Source organism: Gekko japonicus, unplaced genomic scaffold (genome assembly GCF_001447785.1).
Source record: "Gekko japonicus isolate JY-2015 unplaced genomic scaffold, Gekko_japonicus_V1.1 scaffold272, whole genome shotgun sequence".
NCBI lineage: Eukaryota > Metazoa > Chordata > Lepidosauria > Squamata > Gekkonidae > Gekko > Gekko japonicus.
In genome coordinates this window covers 897,754-921,526 of record NW_015161413.1, presented here as the reverse complement: position 1 = coordinate 921,526, position 23,773 = coordinate 897,754, and the positions used below count along the sequence as shown (strand labels likewise).

The following is a 23,773-nucleotide window of genomic DNA, read 5'->3' as shown; positions in this document are numbered from 1 at the left end:
AATGCAGATTAACATTTGCACTTACAGTAAGTATTCTTGCCAGACATCATGTCATCAGCCAAGAAGGCAGTACATAAATCGTTTAGACTAGGCTCAAGGCAGCAATGGTCAAGGCAGCAAATGGGGTTCAATGTGGCCAAGTGCAAGGCAATGCACATTGGAGCCAAAAATCCTAAATATAAATACACATTGATGGGGTCTGAACTGGCAGAGACTGAATAAGAAAGATCTTGGAGTTGTAGTAGATAACTCACTGAAAATGTCGAGACAATGTGTGACTCTTTAGTAAAAGGCGAAAGATTTATGCGATCTGAAAAGAAACCAGAGTATTAATTTTAAAAGGCCAATGCTATGCTGGGGCTTATTAGGAAGGGTATTGAAAACAGATCAGCCAATATCATAATACCCCTATATAAATCAATGGTGTGACCTCATTTGGAATACTGTGTGTAGTTCTGGTCACTCACCACACCTTAAAAAGGATATTATAGCTTTGGAAAAAGTGCAGAAAAGGGCAACTCGAATGATAAAAGGGTTGGAACACTTTCCCTATGAGGAAAGGTTAAAGCGCTTAGGGCTCTTTAGCTTGGAGAAAAGACGACTGAGGGGTGACATGATCGAGGTTTATAAGATTATGCATGGGAAAGAGCAGGTAAAGAAAGAGGTACTTTTCTCCCTTTCTCACAATACAAGAACCCGTGGGCACTCCATGAAATTGCTGAGCGGTCGGGTTAGAACGGATAAAAGGAAGTACTTCTTCACCCAAAGAGTGATTAACACATGGAATTCACTGCCACAGGAAGTTTCTTGGTGGGGGGGGGGGTCAACAGTGGGAGGGCTTCTAATGTCCTGGCCCGACTGGTGGACCTCCTGATGTACCTGGTATTTCTGGCTACTGTGTGACACAGAGTGTTGGACTGGATGGGCCTTTGGCCTGATCCAACATTGGCATCTCTTATGTTCTTAACGGTCAGCTGAACTCCATCAAACGTGGGAACCAGAAAAGCCTCCGAGATCTCAGGCTTACCGGCCAGCATCACCTCCACATTGGTAGGATTCAGCCCGCGGCTCTTAAAAATAATGGCACCCAAGCAGTTATCCCTTAAAAGCCAACGAGTTTTCAGTCCCGCCTCTAATCCATGAAAATTCATGCTGGAATAAAATCTTGTCCGTTTACTCGAAAAATGAGAGAGGCTATATCGAGAGGAGACACTGAAGGTGGATTTGAACCCGCGTCACCTGACCTTGAAAGCGGCAGAAATGAATCAGCAGCGCAAACCAAAAGTCAAGACGAGCCCAGAAAGTAACTTAAGAGCAATTGGGCGGAGCTAGGGGGCAAAATCGGGAAGGGGCAGGCCTAAATCAGCGGGCACGTGACCATGACGCTATCGAGGCGAGGAGATCATAGAGCCCGGAAGCACCAGTTTTGTTGTTTTTTTAAACGGAGATCCCGGAAGTGAGCTGGGGCTGCGACTGGCGCTGTATTAAGCGGCCGGGTCCGCTGGGAAAGGGGGGGAAAAAGTAACTCGCGAGGAGGGGGAGGGACAGGACACCTTCGGGAAAAAGGAGGGGGGGGCCCTAAAAGGGAAAAAATGGCGTCGTTCATCACGGTGCAGATGAAGAAGGCCTCGGAGGTGGACTTGGCCAAGCCTCTGTGCAAGTTCATCCAGCAGACTTACTCGGGCGGGGACTCGCAGACGGAGCACTGCCGCGCCGCCGAGGAGCTCAACAAGCTGCGCAAGAGCGCGCTCGGCCGCTCGCTGGACAAGCACGAGAGCTCGCTCGAGACCCTCCTGAGGTGAGGAGTTGTCGGGCGCGGGAGGGGCAGTGCGCGCGCGCGCGCTCCCGGCCGACGGTTGAGCGGCAGGTGTGTGGGGGGAGGGGGAGGGGGGAGAGAGAGGTCGCGAGTGAGGCTGCGCGTTGGCCGCGCCCCTGGCCGCCCTAGGAGCCCACAGAACTCCGCGTTCCGGGCGGAGGCGGCGGGGGAGGGGGGCTCGCGGGTGGTTGGGAAGCGGAGCTGGCGGGCTTTGAGGGTCTCTCCTCCCCTCACTGCGTGTTAGGGAAGACCAGAATGGGTTTCCCTTGTCGCGCCTCACTTTCCCTTCGCGTTCACGCTTAAAACAGAACAAGAACGTAAACTCCTGTGGAGTGAACTAATTCGCAGTAGCTGCTGAGTTGCGCAGGCGGTCACTAATCGGGGTAGTGCCTTCTCCTTCCCTGGGCAGGTTTTGGGGAAACCCGTTGGTGCATGACCGTCCTGAGGCTCTGCCTTGGGAGTGTACCGAGAGTGACTAAAGCGCTGGCTGTCATTTCCCCCCTGCCCGTGTGATGCGGGCGTCCAGGAAGTGTGTGAGAAAGGGGAGCTTTTGCACGTGACGCGACCGCTGGTGGGAGGCAAAGGGGTTGAGGCTATGGCACCGTGTTCGACGCCCAGCTTGGATCCCTTCCCGGTGACAGTCATTTGGGGGTGTGAAAATGTGGGCTGGTCACATTGAACAGGTGCCGGGATGCAGGAAAGTTTGAGCTGGAAAGTAAGGACAATCAGTGAGGCTCCAGGTATTGACATTTGGATGGAGGTTTGTACGGCAGGACAAAGGAGGAATCAGACCGGAAATTGTCGTGCACCAGAAAGTGAGTGTAGGGTTAGTAGGTGTGCCTTTACTGTGTGGACTTCCTGGAGCTATAGTGGTGTGGGACAAGGAAACAGCACATCTGATTTTCCCCATATTATCTGTTATGCCATTATGCTTTAGAGTTTGATATGTATACATATATGTAGTGCCATATATTGATTCGGTAATGAACGAACCTAGTTTGGTAGAGGAATGGAAGAAGTCTTTAAAACACTTTAAAGCAACACTGTCTGTGCCAAAAAGCCTTAAGCTTGCTCAGGAAAGCAGGAGAGTGGAACTATTCTGGCTAGTTGCTTCTGCCTTTGTAGTTCATCTGCTCTGAAGGACATTTATGGCCCAATACTATGCATAAGGGAGCTGCGGTGGCTCAAGTGGTTAAGACACTGAACTGCAGGCTGTGGAAGGTCAGTAGTTCAGCAGTTCAAGACCCGGGTGCCACAAGACGGGGTGAGCTCCCATCTCTAGTTCCAGCTCCTGCCAACCTAGCAGTTCGAAAGCAAGAAATTGCAAGTAGATAAATAGGTACCACTTCAGTGGGAAGGTAACAGCATTCCGTGTGCCTTGGTGTTTAGTCATGCCGGCCACATGACCACGGAAACGTCTTTGGACAGCGCTGGCTCTTCGGCTTTGAAACGGAGATGAGCACCGCAACCCTAGAGTCGGATTCGACTGGCTTTCGAGCAAGGGAACCTTTACCTTTTACTATGCATAAGAGGCCTGGATGTTCCTAAACAGCATCTCCCTTTGTATTGCCGGGCATCGGGCACCAGGATGTCTGTTGAGAGCCAAAAACTGTGTTAGATATCACACCTTATCAGGGGTACTCCCCATTCTATGCAGATGCAAAAGGTCTTTGAAGAATGCCAGGAGACCTCAATGTACCTCAATGTTCTTGGGTCAAATAAACAAATGCAAATATTTGTAACTCTAGCCAGTCTTGGGGTACACCAATAGAATTATGTCAGCTCAAGTGTTGCTACCTGTTTGAATCCAGTTGTGTTCCTCCTGAGTTGTAAACTACTGTGATGTCATTTGTGGTATAAGACCTACTGCCCTTCCTGTTTGGGGCAGAATACAGATTGGTGTTACTGGGTGCTGAGGTATCCAGTCCTGTATCTCCTGTTATTGCAATAAAAAGTTAAAATCCAACTCACTGGACTCCGACTTGTGTGTTCCTTACCTGGCTCTGGGAGCGCACGGGGCGCAGAGATTTCTGCAACAGTGGCTCTGCCTGCCCTATTTTAGGCTCTGATACATTGTATCGAAGCCTGTATGTCCATTAGTAAATTTTCCCTGTTCTTCCTGCAAGGAGTGTGAGGTGGTGTAGATATTATGCTCCTAACTGTTCCGTGAGACAGGTTAGGTTGAAAGACCATCAAGTAAGCCAGTGGGTTTCATACTTGAACTCAGATGTAAACCCAGTTTTCCTCAATCCTAGTCCAACGCCACACCACCCTTGCTTTCATCATATTTTTGGTAATAATGTTCACATTTCTTTGCTGTTGGTCTGAGGAACCCAGCATATCTTAAGTAGTTAAAAATTCTGAATTGAGTGGTAACGTATGTGAAGTCGCTAAAGCTTTCCAGATAGTCATTTGTTTTGCTAAGTAGGCAAGCCAGTTTTTCTGTGCAGTGATTTTACATGAGGGCTGAAATTGTCCTACTTATTTCATGATTAGGGATGCCATTTGCTGAGTTCAGACAGGCATTCTCATGCTGCCATTCCTGCCATCCACCTTTGCTTTCTGGCCAGTGGAAGAAGCAATGGGAGGTGGAAATGACAGTGGCAGGTTAGCCAGTGCTCTGGAAACTGGTAATAAGAGAGCCAGTTTGGTGTAGTGATTAGGAGCACGGGCTCTGATGTGAGAGAGCTGGGTTTGATTCCCCACTCCTCCACATGCAGCTGCTGATGTGACTTTGGGTTAGTCACAAGTTCTTTCAGAGCTGTTCTCTCACAAGCAGTTCTCTCAGAGCTAGTTGGATTGCACTGAATTGTTAGTGCCTGTCATCTTTATTTTGTCTATAGGCAAGTCCGTAAAAGCTGTGTTATTTTTTCAGTTGTATTCTAAAGTGCTTGACAGTATCTAATACCAGGAAAGGCTGTATTACCATTAACTTGTTAGCCATGAAGGCTGCTACCACTGTTAGCCCTGTACATACTTAAACCTATTTTTTTGCTTCTTGATTTCAGATATTATGATCAGCTGTGTTCCATAGAGCCAAAATTTCCATTTTCTGAAAATCAGGTAATGCATGAAATCTTTTAAACAGTGCCTTTTTAATATATATACACAGAGTATACAATCCATGAATTGGAGGTTAAAGCCATTTGAGTCAATTTAACAGCCTAATCCATGTTTTTCTATTCCCATGTGTTTGTGTGAGAATATGAAGTCCATAAGACTTGTTGAAGCTTTACCTAAGAACTGTAGCAATCATTTTATAGATGTTTAAAATGCAGGCTTGAATTGGGCACAGTGTAGTCACCGTTAAACACTGGAGTCTCATGAACAGAGTTAAGCTTGTTCTTAAATCAGTGGGACTCACCTTTTGTTTCAATCTAGATTAATGTTTCCATGGACCTTCCACCTCTGGAGCATAATTTCTTCCCCTCCCATGGCAGCTTGATATCTTGTTCCTGGGAAATTCTCTCTCCCAGGAGCAGGATTTCATGGGGCATTTGGGGCTGCTTTGGGGAGGGGTAGTTGGGGAAATCATACTCGGCAGGCAGATGTGCTTGGGCCCTTGGAAGAGTGTTTCATTGGGTTGTGTGTGGTCTTCATTTGTAGAGAAAGTTGTGAACCCTGATGCTCTTGTGCTGATAGTGTATTATATTTATAATATCGCTGATTTATCAAGCTGTTGGAAGAAACTTTGCGAAGAGAAACATAGCTGTCTTTAGTAACATATAATTTTTATTGCCTTAACGGTGTAAATTTTGGTCTTTATTTGAAATACTCATCTTAAAAGACCTTTTAAGATGCATTTGGATGTCTTCAAAACTAGAAATTTTACTGTTCTCATACTTTCAGCTATGTGTAACCTTTACCTGGAAAGATGCTTTTGACAAAGGATCATTATTTGGTGGATCAGTTAAACTTGGTAAGTAACTTTTTTGACAATAGGAGTCTACTTCATAGTGTTGAATATCTTAAAGGTCAAGTGAAATGCAAACTAGGCATCCAAACCTATTATAGTTCTTGTTCAGTCGTACAGTCGAATCCGACTCTTCCTGACCCCATGGACCGCATCATGCCAGGCCCTCCTGTCTTCCATTGTGCTCCGAAGTTTGCTTAATTTCATGTTCGTTGCATCGATAACACTGTCTAACCAGCTCATCCTTTGCCATCCCCTTCTTCTTTGACCTTCAATCTTTCCCAGCATCAGGGTCCATTATGAGCAGCCTGATTTTATGTGTGTTTACCTGGAAATCATTCCACAGAGTTTAATGGGGCTTACGTGCAAGTTTTAGTAACTGCTTCTAATCTCTGCAAGAAATAAGAAACTTAAGACTTGATTTTCTAATTATTTTGCTGTAGATCGGTTATGTTTTATTTATTTATTATTAAATTTATATCCCGCCCTCCCCAAGCGGGCTCAGGGCGGCTAACAAAAGAGGCACATGCCAGAACTGAACAGCTAAAAACATAACAAAATAATCCATCACAACAAAGTGCCGATGCTCTTGATATTGGTTCTTATCGGTCCAAGATGGGGTTCCGTTGACCAGCCTAACCCGTCAGTATACGTTCCGGATAATACTACTGTCGTCCTTTCGTGACCAGTTCTTCAGATCATCTGGTCATCTTCCCAGGGCCAGCTCACATCCAGATTGATGCCACCATCAGAGATGGCAGCTCGGTGGTAGTACAGTGGTGGTGGCGACTCCTACGCAAAAGCCTGGCGGAAGAGCTCCGTCTTGAAAGCCCTGCAGAACTGCGCAAGGTCCTGCAGGGCCTGGATCTCCCCTGGGAGCTCGTTCCACCAGACAGGAGCCGCTGCCGAAAAAGCCCTGGCCCTGGTTGCGGCCAACTTGATGTCTTTGGCAATATTCATGTTTATGAGAAAGTATGGGTCGTAATATGTTCAAAGCACAATTTAGACAAGGTTTCCTGAAGATGTTGCATAAAAATATATGTACGTTATACGAATACATGCTCTCATTGGAATCCATTAGTTGATTGTAGTCTTCATTTCATTTTTCATTTTGTACATGTGCCTGTTCTTGTGTTAATTCTGTATTTCAGCTCTGGCAAGTTTGGGCTATGAAAAGACATGTGTGCTGTTCAATTGTGCAGCTTTAGCTAGCCAGATTGCATCAGAACAAAATCTTGACAGTGATGAAGGATTGAAAGCTGCTGCTAAACATTATCAGGTACCTTTTTCTCTTTGTGTCTGTCAGATTTTTTGAAACAGAAGTATTAGATCTATGTCTTAAGCTGTCAGACCCAAACTTCATCCTGTGCAGCAGATATTTTGGGATAATCAGTATCAGCCTAGGAAAATTATTGCAGTGGATAGAGTGTTTTTTAATCTGTGAGCCCCAGATTTGAGTTGAATTCATTGAATGGCCTTCCCATCTGCTACTCAAGTAGGGCACTAAGCAGTGTGATCCTTAGCATTTTTACCCTGAAATCCTACTTGCAAAATGGACTTGTTGTGACCCAAGTCAGTATAATTAAGATACCACACACAGCCTTATTCTGAGGATGCACAAGAGAGATCTCTTACATAACAGAGATTTTGCATTCTTCCCTATGCTGTTTTTAAAAGCTGACTGGAGTTTTTATGCAGTTACATATAAAGGGGCTTATCACATCATGACCACTGTCCTCATCTTTTCAGAGGATCCTGGCATCTAAGGCTAGTGCCCATGAACTCTATTTTGGGAGAATGAAGTGGGGTCTGTCGGTTTCCTTATTACTATTCAGAGGGCCTAAAACAGGGTTGTCGAACTCATTTGTTATGATCTGACATAAATGAGACCTTGTCGGGCCAGGCCATGGGTGTCATAAAATATAATGCCAGGTAGCAGAGATATAAACTTTATAAAGGACACAAATACAAAGGATTTTAAAACTTAAAATAAAAACATGCTTAATACATTAGCAGTCTTGCAATATTTTGTTTATTTAACAGTGTCTGATAACTGACACCTCTTGCTCTGAATTATTACATCAAAATGTCTGTGCTGTTGCAATCTTGAGTATGCTGTTCAGGTATGTATCTGTAAGCTGCAAACCTATGATGACGCAGCAGCAGCAGAACTGGAAGAAGAAGCAGAAGACAGCCAGTTCCACTGCGGGCCTGATAGAAGCCCTCCGAGGGCCTGATCTGGCCCTCGGGCTGCATGTTTGACACCCTTGGCCTAAAGGATCTGATAATAGAGATCCTACCCTGGCCTGCCCAAACCCTTGTCATCTGTGGACTGCTAAGGGAGCTGATTTTTTAAAAATACATAATTTCTCTATAAGTATAGTTTTCCTTCATGTCTCTTTCTCTTGTGCGAATGGTAGGCATCCAAGGCCAGTTTCTCCATCACATTAAGAATCCAAAGGAACTTTGGTGGCTTCTAATGTGGAGTGAGCGTTGCTGTTTCATCTTGCTCATTCTTGCCCTTCCATAGAGTTCTTAGTTCCTGTTTGAGTTATCTATGTATTGCAATTTAAATCTGTACAAAAAATGATTTTTCAAATTCTTCTCTGTTCAGAATAATTTTCTGTATGCTTAACTTGACGTACTGTTAGAATGGGATAAACTGAGTACTTTGTGTGTTATAGGGCCAAGAAGTCTATTTTAAAATGTCTAATAGTAATCTGCACCAGAAATGAAACATGTCCAATGGCTTGCAATAAACTGCTAGGTAACTTTTGGTCTGAAAATACTATTTCATATTAATATTACACTTGTATGCAGGATTGGTGCCTTAGACATGCAGCTTAAAGTACTCTGATAAGGAATTGTAGCCTTTGACTTCAGAGGGTCTTTCATTTATTCAAGTCTTGCTCAAATTTCTGTTCTACTAAATGTAAAACATGCAGTCTAAATGCATGATAGTGTCAGATGTGTTTATTTAGTACCTTTTTTTCTCTTTTCTGAAGTTTGCTAGTGGTGCCTTCCAGCATATTAAAGATACAGTTCTCTCTTCTTTGAATCGAGAACCTACAGTGGACATCTCCCCAGATACAGTTGGCACATTAAGTCTTATCATGCTGGCTCAAGCTCAAGAAGTCTTTTTTCTAAAAGCTACAAGAGGTATGTCATGTGCTACCTGACATTCATATTTTGAAGTTGCTGCTGGACTAGAATCTAGCTGTTCTACTGCACACCAACTCGGCTACACTCTGAAACTGTCTTTGGAAATCTTTTACTTGAAGGAATTTGCAGAAAGAATTTTGCTCAAGACACTTTCCAGAAAACATGTATTCTGTGATTTTGAAATGTGCTTTCCAAAAGTATAGTCTTCACATAATTTTCAAAAATAGTAGGACTTCTCTAGCTCTTACAGAAAATATTCAGAATGTATTTGAGACTCTGTTTAAACTTGTTGATTGTGTTGCATATGTGAAATGACTTTCAGCTACCAGCCAAGTTTACAATTGTAATGTTTCCTTTCAGATAAAATGAAAGATGCCATCATAGCTAAACTTGCAAATCAATCTGCTGACTACTATGGTGATGCTTTCAAACAATGTCAGTACAAGGATACCTTACCCAAGGTTTGTAACTTTATAAAGACAGAATGCAAAATATATACAAGTATTATGATTTGACATGGTTATGTATTTGATGTTGTCAGCAGTATTCTGTAATTTTAATACTTGCTGAGTTGGGGGTGGAGGAATCATTAATGAGACAGGAATCTAGTAAATACTTGCAGCTTGCCATAAAATTAGGAAAGAATAGAATTTGGTTCCAAGTTTGTTGCTTTAATATTGAAGATGTTCTTTCAGAGGGGATTTCTGATTTCATTCAACTTTAAAATGCAATGTCTGTGACTGTCTCTGTAGGGCTGTGGTCTGTTTACTTCCTTACTAAAAGTGTTTCCAAACTAACATTCTTCCTAATCGGGTTCATGTTTCTTATTACTGTGCCATCGTCTCACACAGCCACGGAAATTGGTCTTGGGATAGCTTTGGTGGCAGTTATGAGGGCATCGCTGCTCAATCTCATGGCTTTCTAAAATATTGGCAATGAAATCCGGAGTTTAAAAATGTCTCCCCTCTTGGTGAACTCTTTTGTGTTGTGGAGGATCACTGTACTGAGGTTGGGTGCATTTTAGATACTAGGAATATTCAACTTTAGTAAAAGGTTTTTGGATTTCATAAGATTAGGACTATAATTTGTTATATTACACAATACTTCAATGGATATGGTTTGCTTAGTTATTAGTATTGCTTTATAAGGTTTGCTTTAAGTTTAAACAGTTGTTCCTTCCTCTGTGTAGCCGGCTGCATTTGTAAAGCACTGACTTGTTGCCTGGTTTAATCAAAGGGTAAGAGACTTGATGTTTCCTTAAACATGCTTCATGATCAGCAGAACCACTGAGTGAATTAGGTTAGGCAGGACTAGTGTAGACTTTAGAAGATAAATGTGCATCAAAACCACACCTATTCCTGTTTAAATGGTCTGGACACACCTGTAGGATCCTTGGCCCAGGGAAATTATGGTTATACAGACTTTTCTGTTTGCAGTGTACGGTTCTTGATGGTGCTCTATGCAACCAGGTTTTCATGTTGCTTCAAGCATTTTTGGTCTTTAGAATACAGAACAGTAAAGATAGCATATGTAGTCATTTATGTGTCTTCGTATGTCAAATCTACATTTGTGGCAGAGCAAGGTGATATAGCAGTCAGTGTTATTCAGTTTACTGCTGAGATTGGCATTTTTGAATCTTACCCGATGTTTAAATAACAAACAAAATGGCCAAAATAAGATTTTTGGGGAATGGTTCTAGCCTGGTTCACTCTTTGCTGTTTTCTGCTTGCAGAGGATCTCAAACTTGTTTAATGTTCCATTTTGTAAGTTCCCATTTACCACCTGTTCTATTCTACCTCCTGATTCTCACCTTGTTCTGCAGCGTGTATAAATCAGACCTAAGGTTTGTTTTGGAAGAGCACCTTTTAGTGTTTAAAGTTTCAGTTCTTGCTAAATAAGCATTTTGAATGTGACAAAAAGTTGGAGACATTATTGCAAGTGAGAACTTTTATAAGAAAACAGTCTATCAGAAGCTCCTTGAGCGGTCTCTCCCATGTTGCTTAATTAAAGGGGCAGTTTAGCCGTACAGTTTCCATTCCACATGATCACTTACAGCCATTTCCATATTTTAGATTATCAAGACAAGGGGTAATATGATCTGGAAGGCCATACAGATGCATATGCCTCACCATGTTTGGTGAGAAAAATAAAACTGAGCACATGCATCTGGTGGCTGGGGCAAGGACTGACATTTCAAAACTTGAGTTTGGTTTGGTATAATGCTTGTGCAAATATAATGGTTGGTATCTTCACTGCTTTCTAGTGCATATTTGAGTTCTTAACCCTTGGTAAAGTAAGCTGTCACAGATCAGGAATTGACTTATTAATTGAAATCTTTAAGCCAATGTGTAATATCCTAGATGAAATACATAGAGCAGTACTCATACTTTCACCAAACAATCCATACAAACTCTCATGGTGTCCACCGCACCTCATGTCTTAACCTACCTAACCATTAACTGGGTGACTCTAATTTCCTGTTCTTCTTCCTTTCTTCCTGCATCCCATGTTGTCTGTGATGGTTTATGTGGTTGGACTTTCCCCTGGTCAGTATTTTTATTTCCAGGAGGTGTTTCCTGTTCTGGCTGCAAAACACTGCATAATGCAGGCCAATGCAGAGTATCATCAATCTATACTGGCAAAGCAGCAGAAGAAATTTGGTGAAGAAATTGCAAGACTGCAGGTGAGTTAGCAACCTAACTTTCTAAAAAATAGGGGTATGGGGGAATATAATGAAAATCTGAGCTTAGTATAATTGTACTGGCAGGAAATGTATGCTTTAGGTAAAAAATATTTCTTTTCTGGGGGCCTTTTTTTTTTTGGAACATTCAACTCGCATGAATGCTTGTTTCAGACTAATGATGGAAGTCGGACAGGCCAGTTATGGCTAACGCTAACGTGTGTGAGAGCAGAAAAGAGCAAGAGTCCAGTAGCACCTTAAAGACTAACCAAATTTGTGGCAGGGTATGCGCTTTTGTGAGTTACAGCTCACTTCTTCATATACCTGATATATGTGATGTATGCTCCTGCAGAGTGCAGGGGGTTGGACTAGATAACCTGCAAGATCCCGTCCAACTCTAACATTCTATGATTCTATGTGTGAGTTAGCAAAATCTGTAGAGTATTGGCATTTGAGTGACTTGTTGCACTTGAAATTCCTCCAAGCGCCTATCTTCTCCCCCACTGCCTGGCTTTATTTTAAGCTTGTGTTATAACCAAAGTAATAGTAAGTCCTCCTCCCCATGTTTTTCAGTTAGCTCCAATTTGCTGGAGAGAACATATTTTGGATAATTCTGGACTTAAGCTTAATCATTTGGTTTCAGGTGCTGTCATCAAAGCACCCTTAGTAGTAAGTCAGTGGGACTTAGCTCTTATTTGTAAAGGCATTGTCTTGCGAGGCTGTGCCCCCAAACCAAGATGAAGATGGGCCATGAGAATGTGTTACACTGAATCAAACAAATTTGGCAATCTCGGCCTCTTCCCTCCCCCACATGCAGGATTTTATTATTTATTTATTTATTTATTTATTTTCATTACATTTATACCTCGCCCTTCCCGCAAGCGGGCTTTTTTCTTCCTTTCTGGCTTCCTTGATCTATTTTCTACTTATTTGAAGGTTTATGTCATGTTATTTTATACCTGTCATGTTATTTTATTAATTTTTTTGGTATTTTGTGTGTGTATGTGCTTGTGAGCCTGGAAGTCATGGTGACTTCTGGCAACCCCTAGTGGGGCTAGGATGTTTCACAGAGGTGGCTTGATATTACCTGCCTCTTCATCCAAGCCCTGGTATTCCCTTGAGGTCTCCTTTCCAAGTACTTCCCAGGTCGGTTCAAGATCTGACAAGATCAAGCTTGCCTGGGCTATCCAGGTCAGGGCATGCTATTTTGATGCTGACTCAGCCCAAGTACTTGAGTGAAGAGACAAGATCATCTCCTTAACTTATACTTATGAAAATGGCACATGAGATGCTTTTGAAAGTTCAAAAATAAACAAGATATTTTATTCAACGTAGAGGGGAGAAGGTAAGGAGAAATCAGGGGAAACATGTCTGTGGTGAATCAATAATAACTCTGAGGTAACTTGGTAATTTCACAAACTTCAGATAATATGTTTCCAGCAAGTGAGAGTTTCAAGCTTTTCACAAAGTCTTAGAATCTTTGAGATGAGAGGCTGTATTTTCAGTGTCCACTAAACTCTTCAGTGTACGTTCTTGAATTTAACTGACTCTTCAGGTTTCAAAAGGCAGGGATACCGTACCAAGTACGTCAAATCCTTCTCTAAACAAACCAGGGATCACTCCACTCTTTAGAGCTATCTCCCTTTTCAACTGGGCAGGGGATTACTTCTCTAAACTAGAAGCTCTGTCCCTTTTTCTCTGGCCCGAATGGGGGTCTTCAGCAGTCCTCCCACTTCTCCTTGCCACCTTGGCAGTCCTTAGTCAATGTTAAACTGAGTTCTCTTCAGCAGTCAGTTCCCAACTCTTCTCAGCTGAGGCTATCCAGTGAAATCTATTTGAGCAGCCTGTCACTCAAAGGCTCTGGCTCTATGAGGCATTAACTCTTCACAGTCCGTTATATGTTTATACAGCACTTATGAGGTTTTAAAGCACAGTCTGTCACAATAGCATTGCCCACATATGGTAACCATTTACTGGCACATGAGCTGGGAGGAGAATGGTGCATGGCAAAGACTAACATAGGCCTCTGTTACCTATCCAGTCTGCTGTAAGACCACTCATCGCTTACATACCCTGGGCCTTCTTAAAACCCTCCCTTGGCATTTAGAAGTGCCTCATTCTACTTACTGATCTGTCATAGTATTGTAAAAGTATCTAAAAAAGCACTGGGACAAGAGCTTGGGGTTTCCAGAAACTTGCATCCAGTATTTGTCCCACTCCCTAAACAGCCGTATATGCAGAACTTCTATCCACAAAATGTGGGCTGGATGTGTGAGAGCACACTCTTAGGCACACAAATGAATTAAGCAGATTCCACTCAGACAGGTCCAGTTATGTCTTACTTCAAGAAAACTGTCTTAATGTAGCATCCGGGCATTGTGAGGATGATGTAGCAGGTACTAGGAAGACATAGTGCAGTGGAATGTCTTCATGCCTGCCTGCACTTCTTTTATGCATGGCATATTGAGGATGAAATCTCTTGCCTTAAGGTGGCAGCGGCCTTTCAAAAGCTCATGAATTCAAGGTGCCTTTCTGTGTTGACATGATAGCAAAGATAATGTACAAAATTTCTTATGTGCTGAGTCATTCTATAAAATATCTGGCTCTGTCTGGTTTCATGCTTTGTTCCTTTTTCCTTCCCAGAAAAAGGTGGCGTTTGTCTGCATTCTGCAGCGGCAGTAGTACTTTGTTTTAAAATTACAACTGACCCTTCAACATAATGAGAATCATGAGTTCTAGAGGTAGTGTGCATCTTCAAAGGTTCCAGGAAGAAAATATTTTGTTATGGCATGTTTCCGTGAGGGAGTCTAACCTAGCTCCGAAGAGGAATGTCTGTGCTGGGAAGCATCTGCATGGCAGGCAGCTTTGGATATTTTAACTATGCTAGTATTTAAAAGAACCAAAATCTTGCCTTTTGCTAGAAGTTACATGGAGCAGGAACTAGTTTTGTATGCTAATAATTTTATATGATCTATTACTCTTGCAGTTTATTCTGTATATTCCAGGGAAACCTCTTGCTGATGCTTTCCAAACTTCTCCAGTGGGCATTTTACTTAGCTGTGTCATATTTGTTTTGTTTATTTATTGCACTTATTAGCCACCTTTCTTCTTTATGGAGTTCAAGGCAGCTTACAACATAGGTAAAATACATGTAATCAAATACATTAAAAGCATAAAACGTATAGTGATTTTGTGTGTGTGTTATGGCAAGAGTTACAGCAGAGTTTTTTAAAAAATATTCTGTTTATTTTGAATTTAGCATGCTGCTGATCTAGTAAAAACTGTGGCCTCTCGCTATGATGAATACATAAGTGTAAAAGACTTGTCTGACAAGATCAGCCGTGCACTCACTGCAGCAAAGAAGGACAATGACTTCATCTACCATGACAGGATTCCTGATCTTAAAGATCTAGAGCCTATTGGGAAAGCCAGCCTTGTGAAAGCTACTCCAGTTGTTGTCCCTCTGAGTCAGAAATTTATTGGTAAGCCACACCTTGCATCCGATATCTGTATGCAGTCTAAAGTTTAGCATATGACTTCAGTAATCCCATTCTAATTTTGGAGCTAACTTATTTAGGCTTGTGACCTTTCCCCCCTAATAGTCAAGGTAAATTATATTTCTCTTTAATCCTTTCAATGTCATTGTAAGGGAGGTGACTGCATCTTGCCTTTGAGAAACTGCTTCTAAGGGGCATATTTGACTTAGTGTCCAACTTCAGAGCTGTATCTGTTACTTTGAAGGTCTGTCCTCCAGTGTGTTTATTCTGATGCCTTTATAAGAAGCTTCCAAACAGTACAAGCCTTAAGTAATGTGTTTAAATGCAAACTTTTGGTAGTTCTGTTTTAGGTGGAGTGGGAGTACTGAATTCTGACTTGAGTGAGGTTTTGTTAGCCCTGTTGTTAGAAAGCCTCAAAAACTCTGCAGATGTAGACTCTGGTAGACGAAGCATGGCTGTATCTTGTAGACTACAATTTTGTGTGTGTGCTTGACATAGGAGGTCTAAATCCCCAGACTACTCATGTAGCAGGTATCACCTGTTTGCTTTGGCACATGTGGTGGTGCCGCAGATCTCACTCCTCACTAGGGATAGCTGGCTGATTGCAGACACACATTATTTGAATGCCGTAGGGGCCTTCCCACTCAAAGCCTGTTGATCGTGTAGCCTTTTAAAAATACATGTAAATTAGAACGTTTGCAATCTGTTACCTCCTCTGTATTGAGTCTTGGTCTGGAATACTGCCGTCTAGAGGGAGGTGATCTCTACAGAGAGACTGGGTGCGTGGTTGCCTGGCAACAAGAGGGGAAGTGAAGAGGAATGGAGAGAAGGAGCTGAGGCATTTTACCCTGGGGGAGTGGAGAATTTTTGTGAAAGAGGCATTCCAGAGAAGGACAGTCTGTGGAAGGGAGGGGCAGTAGTGACAGGAGAAGGGCCATTGTCTCGGTTGGGTCTCAGATTCACTGTGCTCATATGGCTTGAGGAGGAGAAAATCTGTTTTTCCAGTCTGAGCAAAAGGAGGAGACCTTCCCAGACATTCAGACCTTTTGTGGGCTTTGTGAGTCAGATCCAGGGACTTATTTCTCACCTCATCCTGACCTGGGAACTGTTCATTTTACTATTCAGCTATATTGTTGAAACTTCCAGTTCTTTACCCTTGTTTATTTGCCTTTAGTTAAAACAAATAGTTTGTATTTAGAGTTGAGGGGGGCATCCGAACCTTGCCCTTTTGAGGCTAAAGGGGTTACAATAGTATTGTGACACTTAAGAAATCCAAACTATGCTCCGCATCTTTCATCCAGACAGTTGCTTCTCATCTCAGTGGTCAAAACAAGATAAGGTGAACTTCAAGTTACAGTGTAGGTAGGGACTCTAACCTAAGGAAAGCCCTTCTCAGTCTCTGGTAAATCTTAAATTGGGATGAGAGACAAATGGGTAAAGGTAAGTTTAAAATGTTGCTACTGTGCTGCTGTGGAGGTCATTGTTTTTTGGCAGGTCCAGGAGAAGGGGTTGCAGATGGCAGTGTTTTTGTCTTTAAAGTACATTTTAAGGTGCATGGGAATAGGAATACAGAAGAAGAAAAGATTGGATAAAGATAGTGAGATTTTTTTTTCTTGGTTGATAGTGTTAACCCAATAGGGAGACCTTTATATGTACAAGCCAATAATACACACAAGGGAAACCGATTTTGAAAGGAAAGCACAAAGCTTTAATGCATTTGAGGAGAGAAAAATATTACAGTTTTTGTGCAGAGAAGTAACAGAAGTTTTATACTTTTTAACAGACTAAAATAGACTCTATCATAGGAAGCTTTAGTAAACATTAAACAGATCACTTATGTATTCAGCTAATATTTAAACGACAGCAAGTTTTAATCTGTTTTGAACAACTTGTTTTTCTGTGTTCTTATCTTGTATTTTCATCGGCAGAACAACATTAACATATATGACTTGCTCAGGCATGACAGTAATGGTCTCACATTAATAGATAAATTAGTTTACCTTGAAACAAGAACTAACTTAATCATAAAGTTCCAATTAGATATGCTTTGATTATATTTTCTCCCCCTTTGTGCAACTCAGATTTGCCATCTGTGATCTATCATCTGTGACCTCCACCTGTCTCAAAGACACTTATAAGTTTTGGAAGCTTTATTGTAGGTTATAGATTTATTATAGATTTCCCAAAACTGAACCAAGATCCATCAATAGCATTTTAATTACAGATTTGTTTGAGAAGATGGTTCCTTTGGCAGTACAGCAGGCTCTTACCCTCTACAACCAAAGAAAGGCAGATTTGGTGAACAGATCCATTGCCCAAATGAGAGAGGCCACCAACCTGGCAAATGGGTGAGTAGATTATTCCAGTGCCTGCCTTTCCTAAATCACTTTGTTCTTTTGAAGGAGCTCTTAATCTAAGATTTAGGTATCTTGCATGGGGCAGGAAACAATATCTGTAACTTAGCCTTACCTCCAAATACTTGTCATGGGGGGGGGGTAGAGTATACCGAAGAGAATTAGTACCAAGTTGTGAGTAACGTAATTATAAAAAGTGATACTTATAAGAAAATTTAAAATTGGGATGTCAGTTTCACTAATCCAGTTAGTATTTTATAACTTTGCAAGTTATTTGGTACAAATTTAAAATGAGAGTATTTTTCTTTTTAGAGTGTTGGCATCCCTTAATCTCCCTGCTGCTATTGAGGATATATCTGGAGATAGTGTTCCTCAGTCTATTCTGCAGAAGTCAAAGTCTGTGATTGAGCAGGGAGGTGTCCAGACAATTGATCAGTTGATGAAAGATCTTCCTGAACTGCTTCAGAGAAATAGAGAGATTCTGGATGAGGTAAAGTTACAATACTTGTAGTTAAAAGTGTTAGTAGATTGAATTCCCCTTTGCCTTGGTTGTGTAACAAACTGAGTTGATAGCATCTCACACCTTACAGGGTGTGTTTTGTGAGAGTAAAATGAAGATGGGGAGAAAGAATTTGTAACCTGCTTTGTGTCTGAAGAGTGTAGGGAATAGAAAATTAAATTTTACTATTTTGGAAGATACTGGATTGCTGGAGCAATAGAAGTGGATTGCTTTTGATTGTTATGAGGCTTCTGTTGGGGATTTCGGGGTGAGGGCAGGGGGAAGGCAGGGAAAGCGGCTGTTGATCGTGATCCTAGGAAAGAGGCTGTTGATCGTGATCCTACAATTTGATAGGTGTTGTCATTCCAGTGTTCCTTCCTTGTTAACAAGTTACTGTTCATGAGCTTAAATTGTTTTCATGAAGTTTTGTAATTAAGTAATTTGTCTTCACACTTAAAGTCTTTAAGGATATTAGATGAAGAAGAAACAACAGACAATGAGCTGAAAAACAAGTTCAAGGAACGTTGGCAAAGAACGCCATCAAATGATCTTTACAAGCCTTTGAGGGCAGGTAATATTTATGTTATTTTCTTGATCTTCTTGCTTGAAATGTATAAATTAGCATGTAGCTAAATTCTTTATTTGATTCTGATCTGTTTTGGAGTAATTCTAAAGAAAGGCTTCCTGAAAAACCAGCTAGAGAAAACAGTGTAACAGCAGCTGGACTCTGAACAACAGGTGATGTTGCTGGATTTGTCTTGAGCCAGTTACTGACATTTCTGACAAAGGGGCTGCAGACAGCATGATTTTAATGAAATCTTGTAAAAAATCTTAATTTAATAATGCTGTTGAATGTGTGATAAAGGCCTTGCTTATCTTTCACAGACAGGCACAGCATTGAGATGGAAGACCATTTATTAGTTTGATAATTATCTCTCCCTTATATATAAAGCCGTAGTGGGCTCCAACGTTCCAAATGCACACCTTTAGTGTTTGGCCGCAAGAACTGTCAGTCAGAAGACACTGGCTGGGTTGACTGGCTGCTTTGTGCAGTCCCGCCCAGCGTTTCAAGGTCTTTTGCATATGGAAGCTGATTGGACTTCACTCCATTCCACACCTCAAACTCCCCCCCCCCCGCAAGGCAGTTGGAATTTTCAGTTGCATATGGAACCTACTGTATTCTGAGGTAAAATATGTCCTCACTCACAACACATCACTTCCCCTTCAAAAGAAACAAACCCAATAACACAATCATGCCCCATCACAAAGAAGACAGATCACACCACAAGCAGAATACCACAAGGCAAAAAATGATAGGAAAAGGTGCCAGCAGTCACCCCATTACTGCCACAGAGAGCACTTCAGAGGATGGTGTGCAGGTCCCAGGTTCATGTTTTAAAAGCTGCCTGGGGGATTATGGACCATTCACACACTTTCAACCTTAACATACCTCATAGGGTAGTTGTGCGGATCATATGGGGAGAGGAGAATGATGTCAGCTGCTTTGGTTCCCACTGCAGGGAAAGACTGCCCTTTCCCTAGGCAGAGGCTGGGGGGGGGGATGCAAACCTGAAGACAGACAGGCAGATAACGGTAGGCTGATGGTTGCCTGGAAAAGGACATAGGGTTGGCAACTCCAGGTTGGAAACTTCCAGGATATTTTAGGGATGAAGCCTGCTGAGGGTGGGGTCTGAGGGGGAGGAGGAAGAGGGGGACCTCAGACAGATACAATGCCATACTCCCCACCCTCCAAACAAGCTGATGCCAGTCTCCAGGTGACAGCTGGAGAGCTCTTAAAGCTCTGGTGCTAATTCAAAGTGTTGCAATGTATCGACAGAGTAGTGTTTTGGAAAATCTTTAGGAATTGTTTGGTGCATTTACGATGGGGCACCCACCCAGAGCCTCTGGCATTTCTCACTCTCCAGGTCACTCAAAATTAGAACTGCTCTTCAGGTAGCAGAGATCAGTTCCTCTGGAGAAAACAGTGGACTCTGTCATTATACCCTGCTGAGGTCACCACAGCAAACTGACACTGTTTGCCCAAAGCCAAAGCACTCTCCCAGAGCCTCTTTCTAGATCTCGTTGTATTTATTTCCACAACGGGCCTTATTCCTAGTGTGTTCATAATGGTGAATGAAGGACAAGTTTGTGGATCTTAATTTGGTTAATGGAGGATTGGGGCTCTTTGCCCTCAAATGTTGATGGATGTTCAAAATTCAAAGGTCCTTGAGGAATGCATTCCTAGTCTTACTGTAGTTCCTCCAGGAACAATTTCCAATCCAGATTAGAATATGTAATGCTTATTGAAGAGCAACAGGATCTGGAAATGCCAAGGAGTAGTATTTACTCCAGGTTTTATTTATTTAAAACATTTGTATGCTGCTTTTCCACCCGATTTAAGGGTCCCCAAGGTGGTGAGTAATCGCAACATAAAAACAAGCTTTAAAATAAAAATATGTATAAAACACTTAAAACAGTTAAAATTGTAAACATATAGGCACAAACAGATAAACAGGAAGGAGGACTATCGAAAGTTAGGGAGGGAATGACAGATGAGTCTTAACCTGTGGCAGTGATAGAAGTGGACAAACTATTGAGAGATGCCATAACACATTTTTAACTATCTTGGTTTTTACTTCTTCAGAGTTTGTAGTACTACTTCAGTAGTTTAATTTAAAAAGGGCACAATTGTGAAGTAATTGAATTTGTTAAAACCTGCCTGGAAATGAGAACAAAGCTATTTCTAGTTAATGACATGTTCTAAGATAGGATTTATGGCAGGAACACCAAACCATATTGTTGGCAAATAATCAGTGATCTGTAATCAGGCTCTTACTTCCAATCGTTTCTACCATAATCCAACTGAAGTTGATTTGTTTCTAGGAAAATATATCCAGAAACACAAGCCCTCTATATCAAACGGATGCATGTATGTGGACAGTGATGTTAGAGTTAATTAGCCCTATGTTGAGGGCTCTCATGCCGGCCACATGACCACGGAAACGTCTTCGGACAGTGCTGGCTCTTCGGCCTTGAAACGGAGATGAGCACCGTAACCTTAGAGTCGGATTCGACTGGCTTTCGAGCAAGGGAACCTTTACCTTTACTTTGAGGGCTCCTCTGCGGCCTAACAAGTCAAAGAAAGTACTATCTCATCTCCAAAAGCCTTAAAACCCTGCACAAAGCTTAGGCAAAGTTTTTTCCAGACTACTTCCAGCAGGAAAAACCATTAGTGGCTGTCTCAGATACCCTCTGTGCAGAGTCCACCTCAGAACCTGTAAAAGCTGTACAATTTTGAGTGCAATCTTCCTTACCCACAGCAGCTGCTTGCTGCATACCCAGAGTCGGTGGAGGCATGCTCAGTTCTTAGTTAACTGCCTTCGTATATGTGTGTGTGTGTAAATATATATATATGTATATATATGGAAAAATGGAGAAACAATATAAGGGAAATATAGATAAGAAAAAGAAGGTTACATAATATAATTATATATGTCAACGATAAATTATATATAACAAAGTATAAGATACAGAAAATATTTCTCCTCAACATCCCCTTGGTTACATTAATTTATTTTCAACATTTTACATTTCAAATTTCATAACTTATCTATTTTGCATGTACAGTATTAGTTTCATCATTGTTACATACTCAATATTGCATGTTTTTGCCTATTCTGCACACTTACTATTACTTTAAAGAAATAGGTAATATAACAAAAATACAGAAGGAAAGTCTATTATATATTTTGCAGTAAGGAAATAGATGTTTCTCCCCAAAGTCCACTTGCTTACACACATTTATGTTCAGGATGTTACATTTAAAACTGATTCTCATTCTGCTTCTTCATTACAGTACATTCATTTACAATATTTTAAACTGCTTCTCATTCTAAATTTATCTCCTGCTTGCATAATACACACTCCATTTCTCCTCAGGTTTTGTGTTTGATCTGTTTCTCAGGTTGTTATTTTTGCCATTAGTACATATTCAGCAAGTTTACTTTCCCATTCTTCTAAGTTTGAACAGACATCTAGTTTCCATTTTGATGTTTTGATCATTCTAGCCACTGCCACCATGTATTTGAATATCTCTTCCAGAATTTTTTGGTAATTTGTTAGGCCAGTATAAGTAAAGGTTCCCTTGCTCGAAAGCCAGTCGAATCCGACTCTAGGGTTGCGGTGCTCATCTCTGTTTCAAAGCCGAAGAGCCAGCGCTGTCGGAAGACATTACCGTGGTCATGTGGCCGGCATGACTAAACACCAAGGCGCACAGACTTGGTATACTTAGTAGCATATTCTTGGCTTCTGTTGGGAATTTGAACTTTTATATATTCTGCCTTTTCCCATGTATTTCCTTCCAGTATCTTTTTGCTTTTTTACGTCCACCACACCTGGAAGAAGGTTCCATCTATATCTTGACATTTCCAGCATTTTCCTTTGTAGTTTTTATTTGCTTTCCCAATTTCCTTTAGAGTTCTATACCATCATTAACTGCCTGTTAATTAGCTTTCAGACTCTAATTGGTATTCTCCAAGTGGTCACCTGTGCAGTCACACAATGTGCCCAGACTTCCCTTCAACAGGTGTATGTTAACTTATCTAGCCTGCTGTGTTATTGGGAAGAACTGATTTGTGAGCACATCTCCACCCACTCTGGAGATGCTAATTAGTTTATTCCTTGTTACTTTGGTAATGGGAAATATATATTGGAGCAGGAATGAGCGACATGAAATCCTAACCCCATCAGTGAAATTTAGTAATAGGTTATTCTAGGTTATCTCCATTTCACTAACGCTAGTACAGTACAGCACTCAGTTTGTTGCATTAACATGTTTGAGGATAACAGCTCTTTTATATTCTTCTAGAGGGAGCCAATTACCGTAATATCTTGGATAAAGCTGTGCAAGCTGACAAACAGGTTAAAGAACGTTACCAGTCTCATCGAGAAACAATTTCACTGTTATGTAAGCCAGAGCAAGAACTGAATGCAGCAATTCCTTCAGCAAATCCAGCAAAAACTATGCAGGGGAGTGAGGTAAGAAAATGAAGAGTTCCAAGTTAAAAATAAAATTAGGTGTTAGGAAATGTTAATACCCAATCTGGTTTTATGTGTTGACATGGCTTACGGCAGTTTGGGAGACTATTTGAAATCTAGAGATAGCAGTTTTGCAATCTGGTCATTTCTGTAAGACGCTGGTTGTATTTAGTTGAAGCTCCTCTTCAATGGATTTGCCCCCACACGACTATAATGTTTATAGACCTGCCACAATCCTAAAAGGGCCAACTGTATGCATCCTTGCTACTCAGTCATTGTGCAGTCCTAGCTGGGCAGTGATTATTACATCGGTAAGGACTCATGAGGTTAGTCTGATGTGTATCTAAATATTACAGCGGTATAATGGGATGAACCAATGGAGAAGCAGCTCCAATATAGCTGCTTTGAAGGGTGCCTGACATAACCTTTGGAAATTTAATTAGGTTGTCCTTATGCATACACCTCCCTTCACAATAATTTTTTTCAAAGGTGTATTCTGCGATTTGACACCCCTTAATTTGCCTCTCCAAGCACAAGGCTTATTTAAAATAAGAACATTAGAAGTTTTATTTGGTTTATGTTAGACATTCTGCTCATTTTCCTAACCAGTTTTGATGTTGCTGAAGTGGAGAACACTTATTTATTTATTTATTATTTGTATTTATACCCCGCCCTCCCAGCGAACCAGCTCAGGGCGGCTTGCACCCAGAGGCATAGTTACAGGCTCTGTTCAGATGCTAAGTAAAAAATAACAAATTTGCAGTACTGGCTTAAGCACAACAGGGTAACTTAAATTCTGTTTCCCTAGGTGGTTA

General features: G+C 41.5%; 1 protein-coding gene across 1 annotated transcript in view; it reads left to right on the top strand.

Annotated features, from left to right (window-relative positions):
* Positions 1-1,430: 1,430 nt before the first annotated feature.
* PDCD6IP (programmed cell death 6 interacting protein) overlaps positions 1,431-23,773 on the top strand; it is a 29,652-nt gene continuing 7,309 nt past the window's right edge. Inside the window, exons 1-12 of the mRNA XM_015427252.1 lie at positions 1,431-1,798; positions 4,825-4,879; positions 5,666-5,735; positions 6,881-7,008; positions 8,735-8,888; positions 9,252-9,352; positions 11,458-11,574; positions 14,831-15,053; positions 17,293-17,416; positions 17,735-17,912; positions 18,381-18,492; positions 22,789-22,958. Coding sequence (XP_015282738.1) covers positions 1,593-1,798; positions 4,825-4,879; positions 5,666-5,735; positions 6,881-7,008; positions 8,735-8,888; positions 9,252-9,352; positions 11,458-11,574; positions 14,831-15,053; positions 17,293-17,416; positions 17,735-17,912; positions 18,381-18,492; positions 22,789-22,958 — 1,638 coding nt within the window. The 5' untranslated portion in view covers positions 1,431-1,592. The remainder of the gene's footprint in view (positions 1,799-4,824; positions 4,880-5,665; positions 5,736-6,880; positions 7,009-8,734; positions 8,889-9,251; positions 9,353-11,457; positions 11,575-14,830; positions 15,054-17,292; positions 17,417-17,734; positions 17,913-18,380; positions 18,493-22,788; positions 22,959-23,773) is intronic.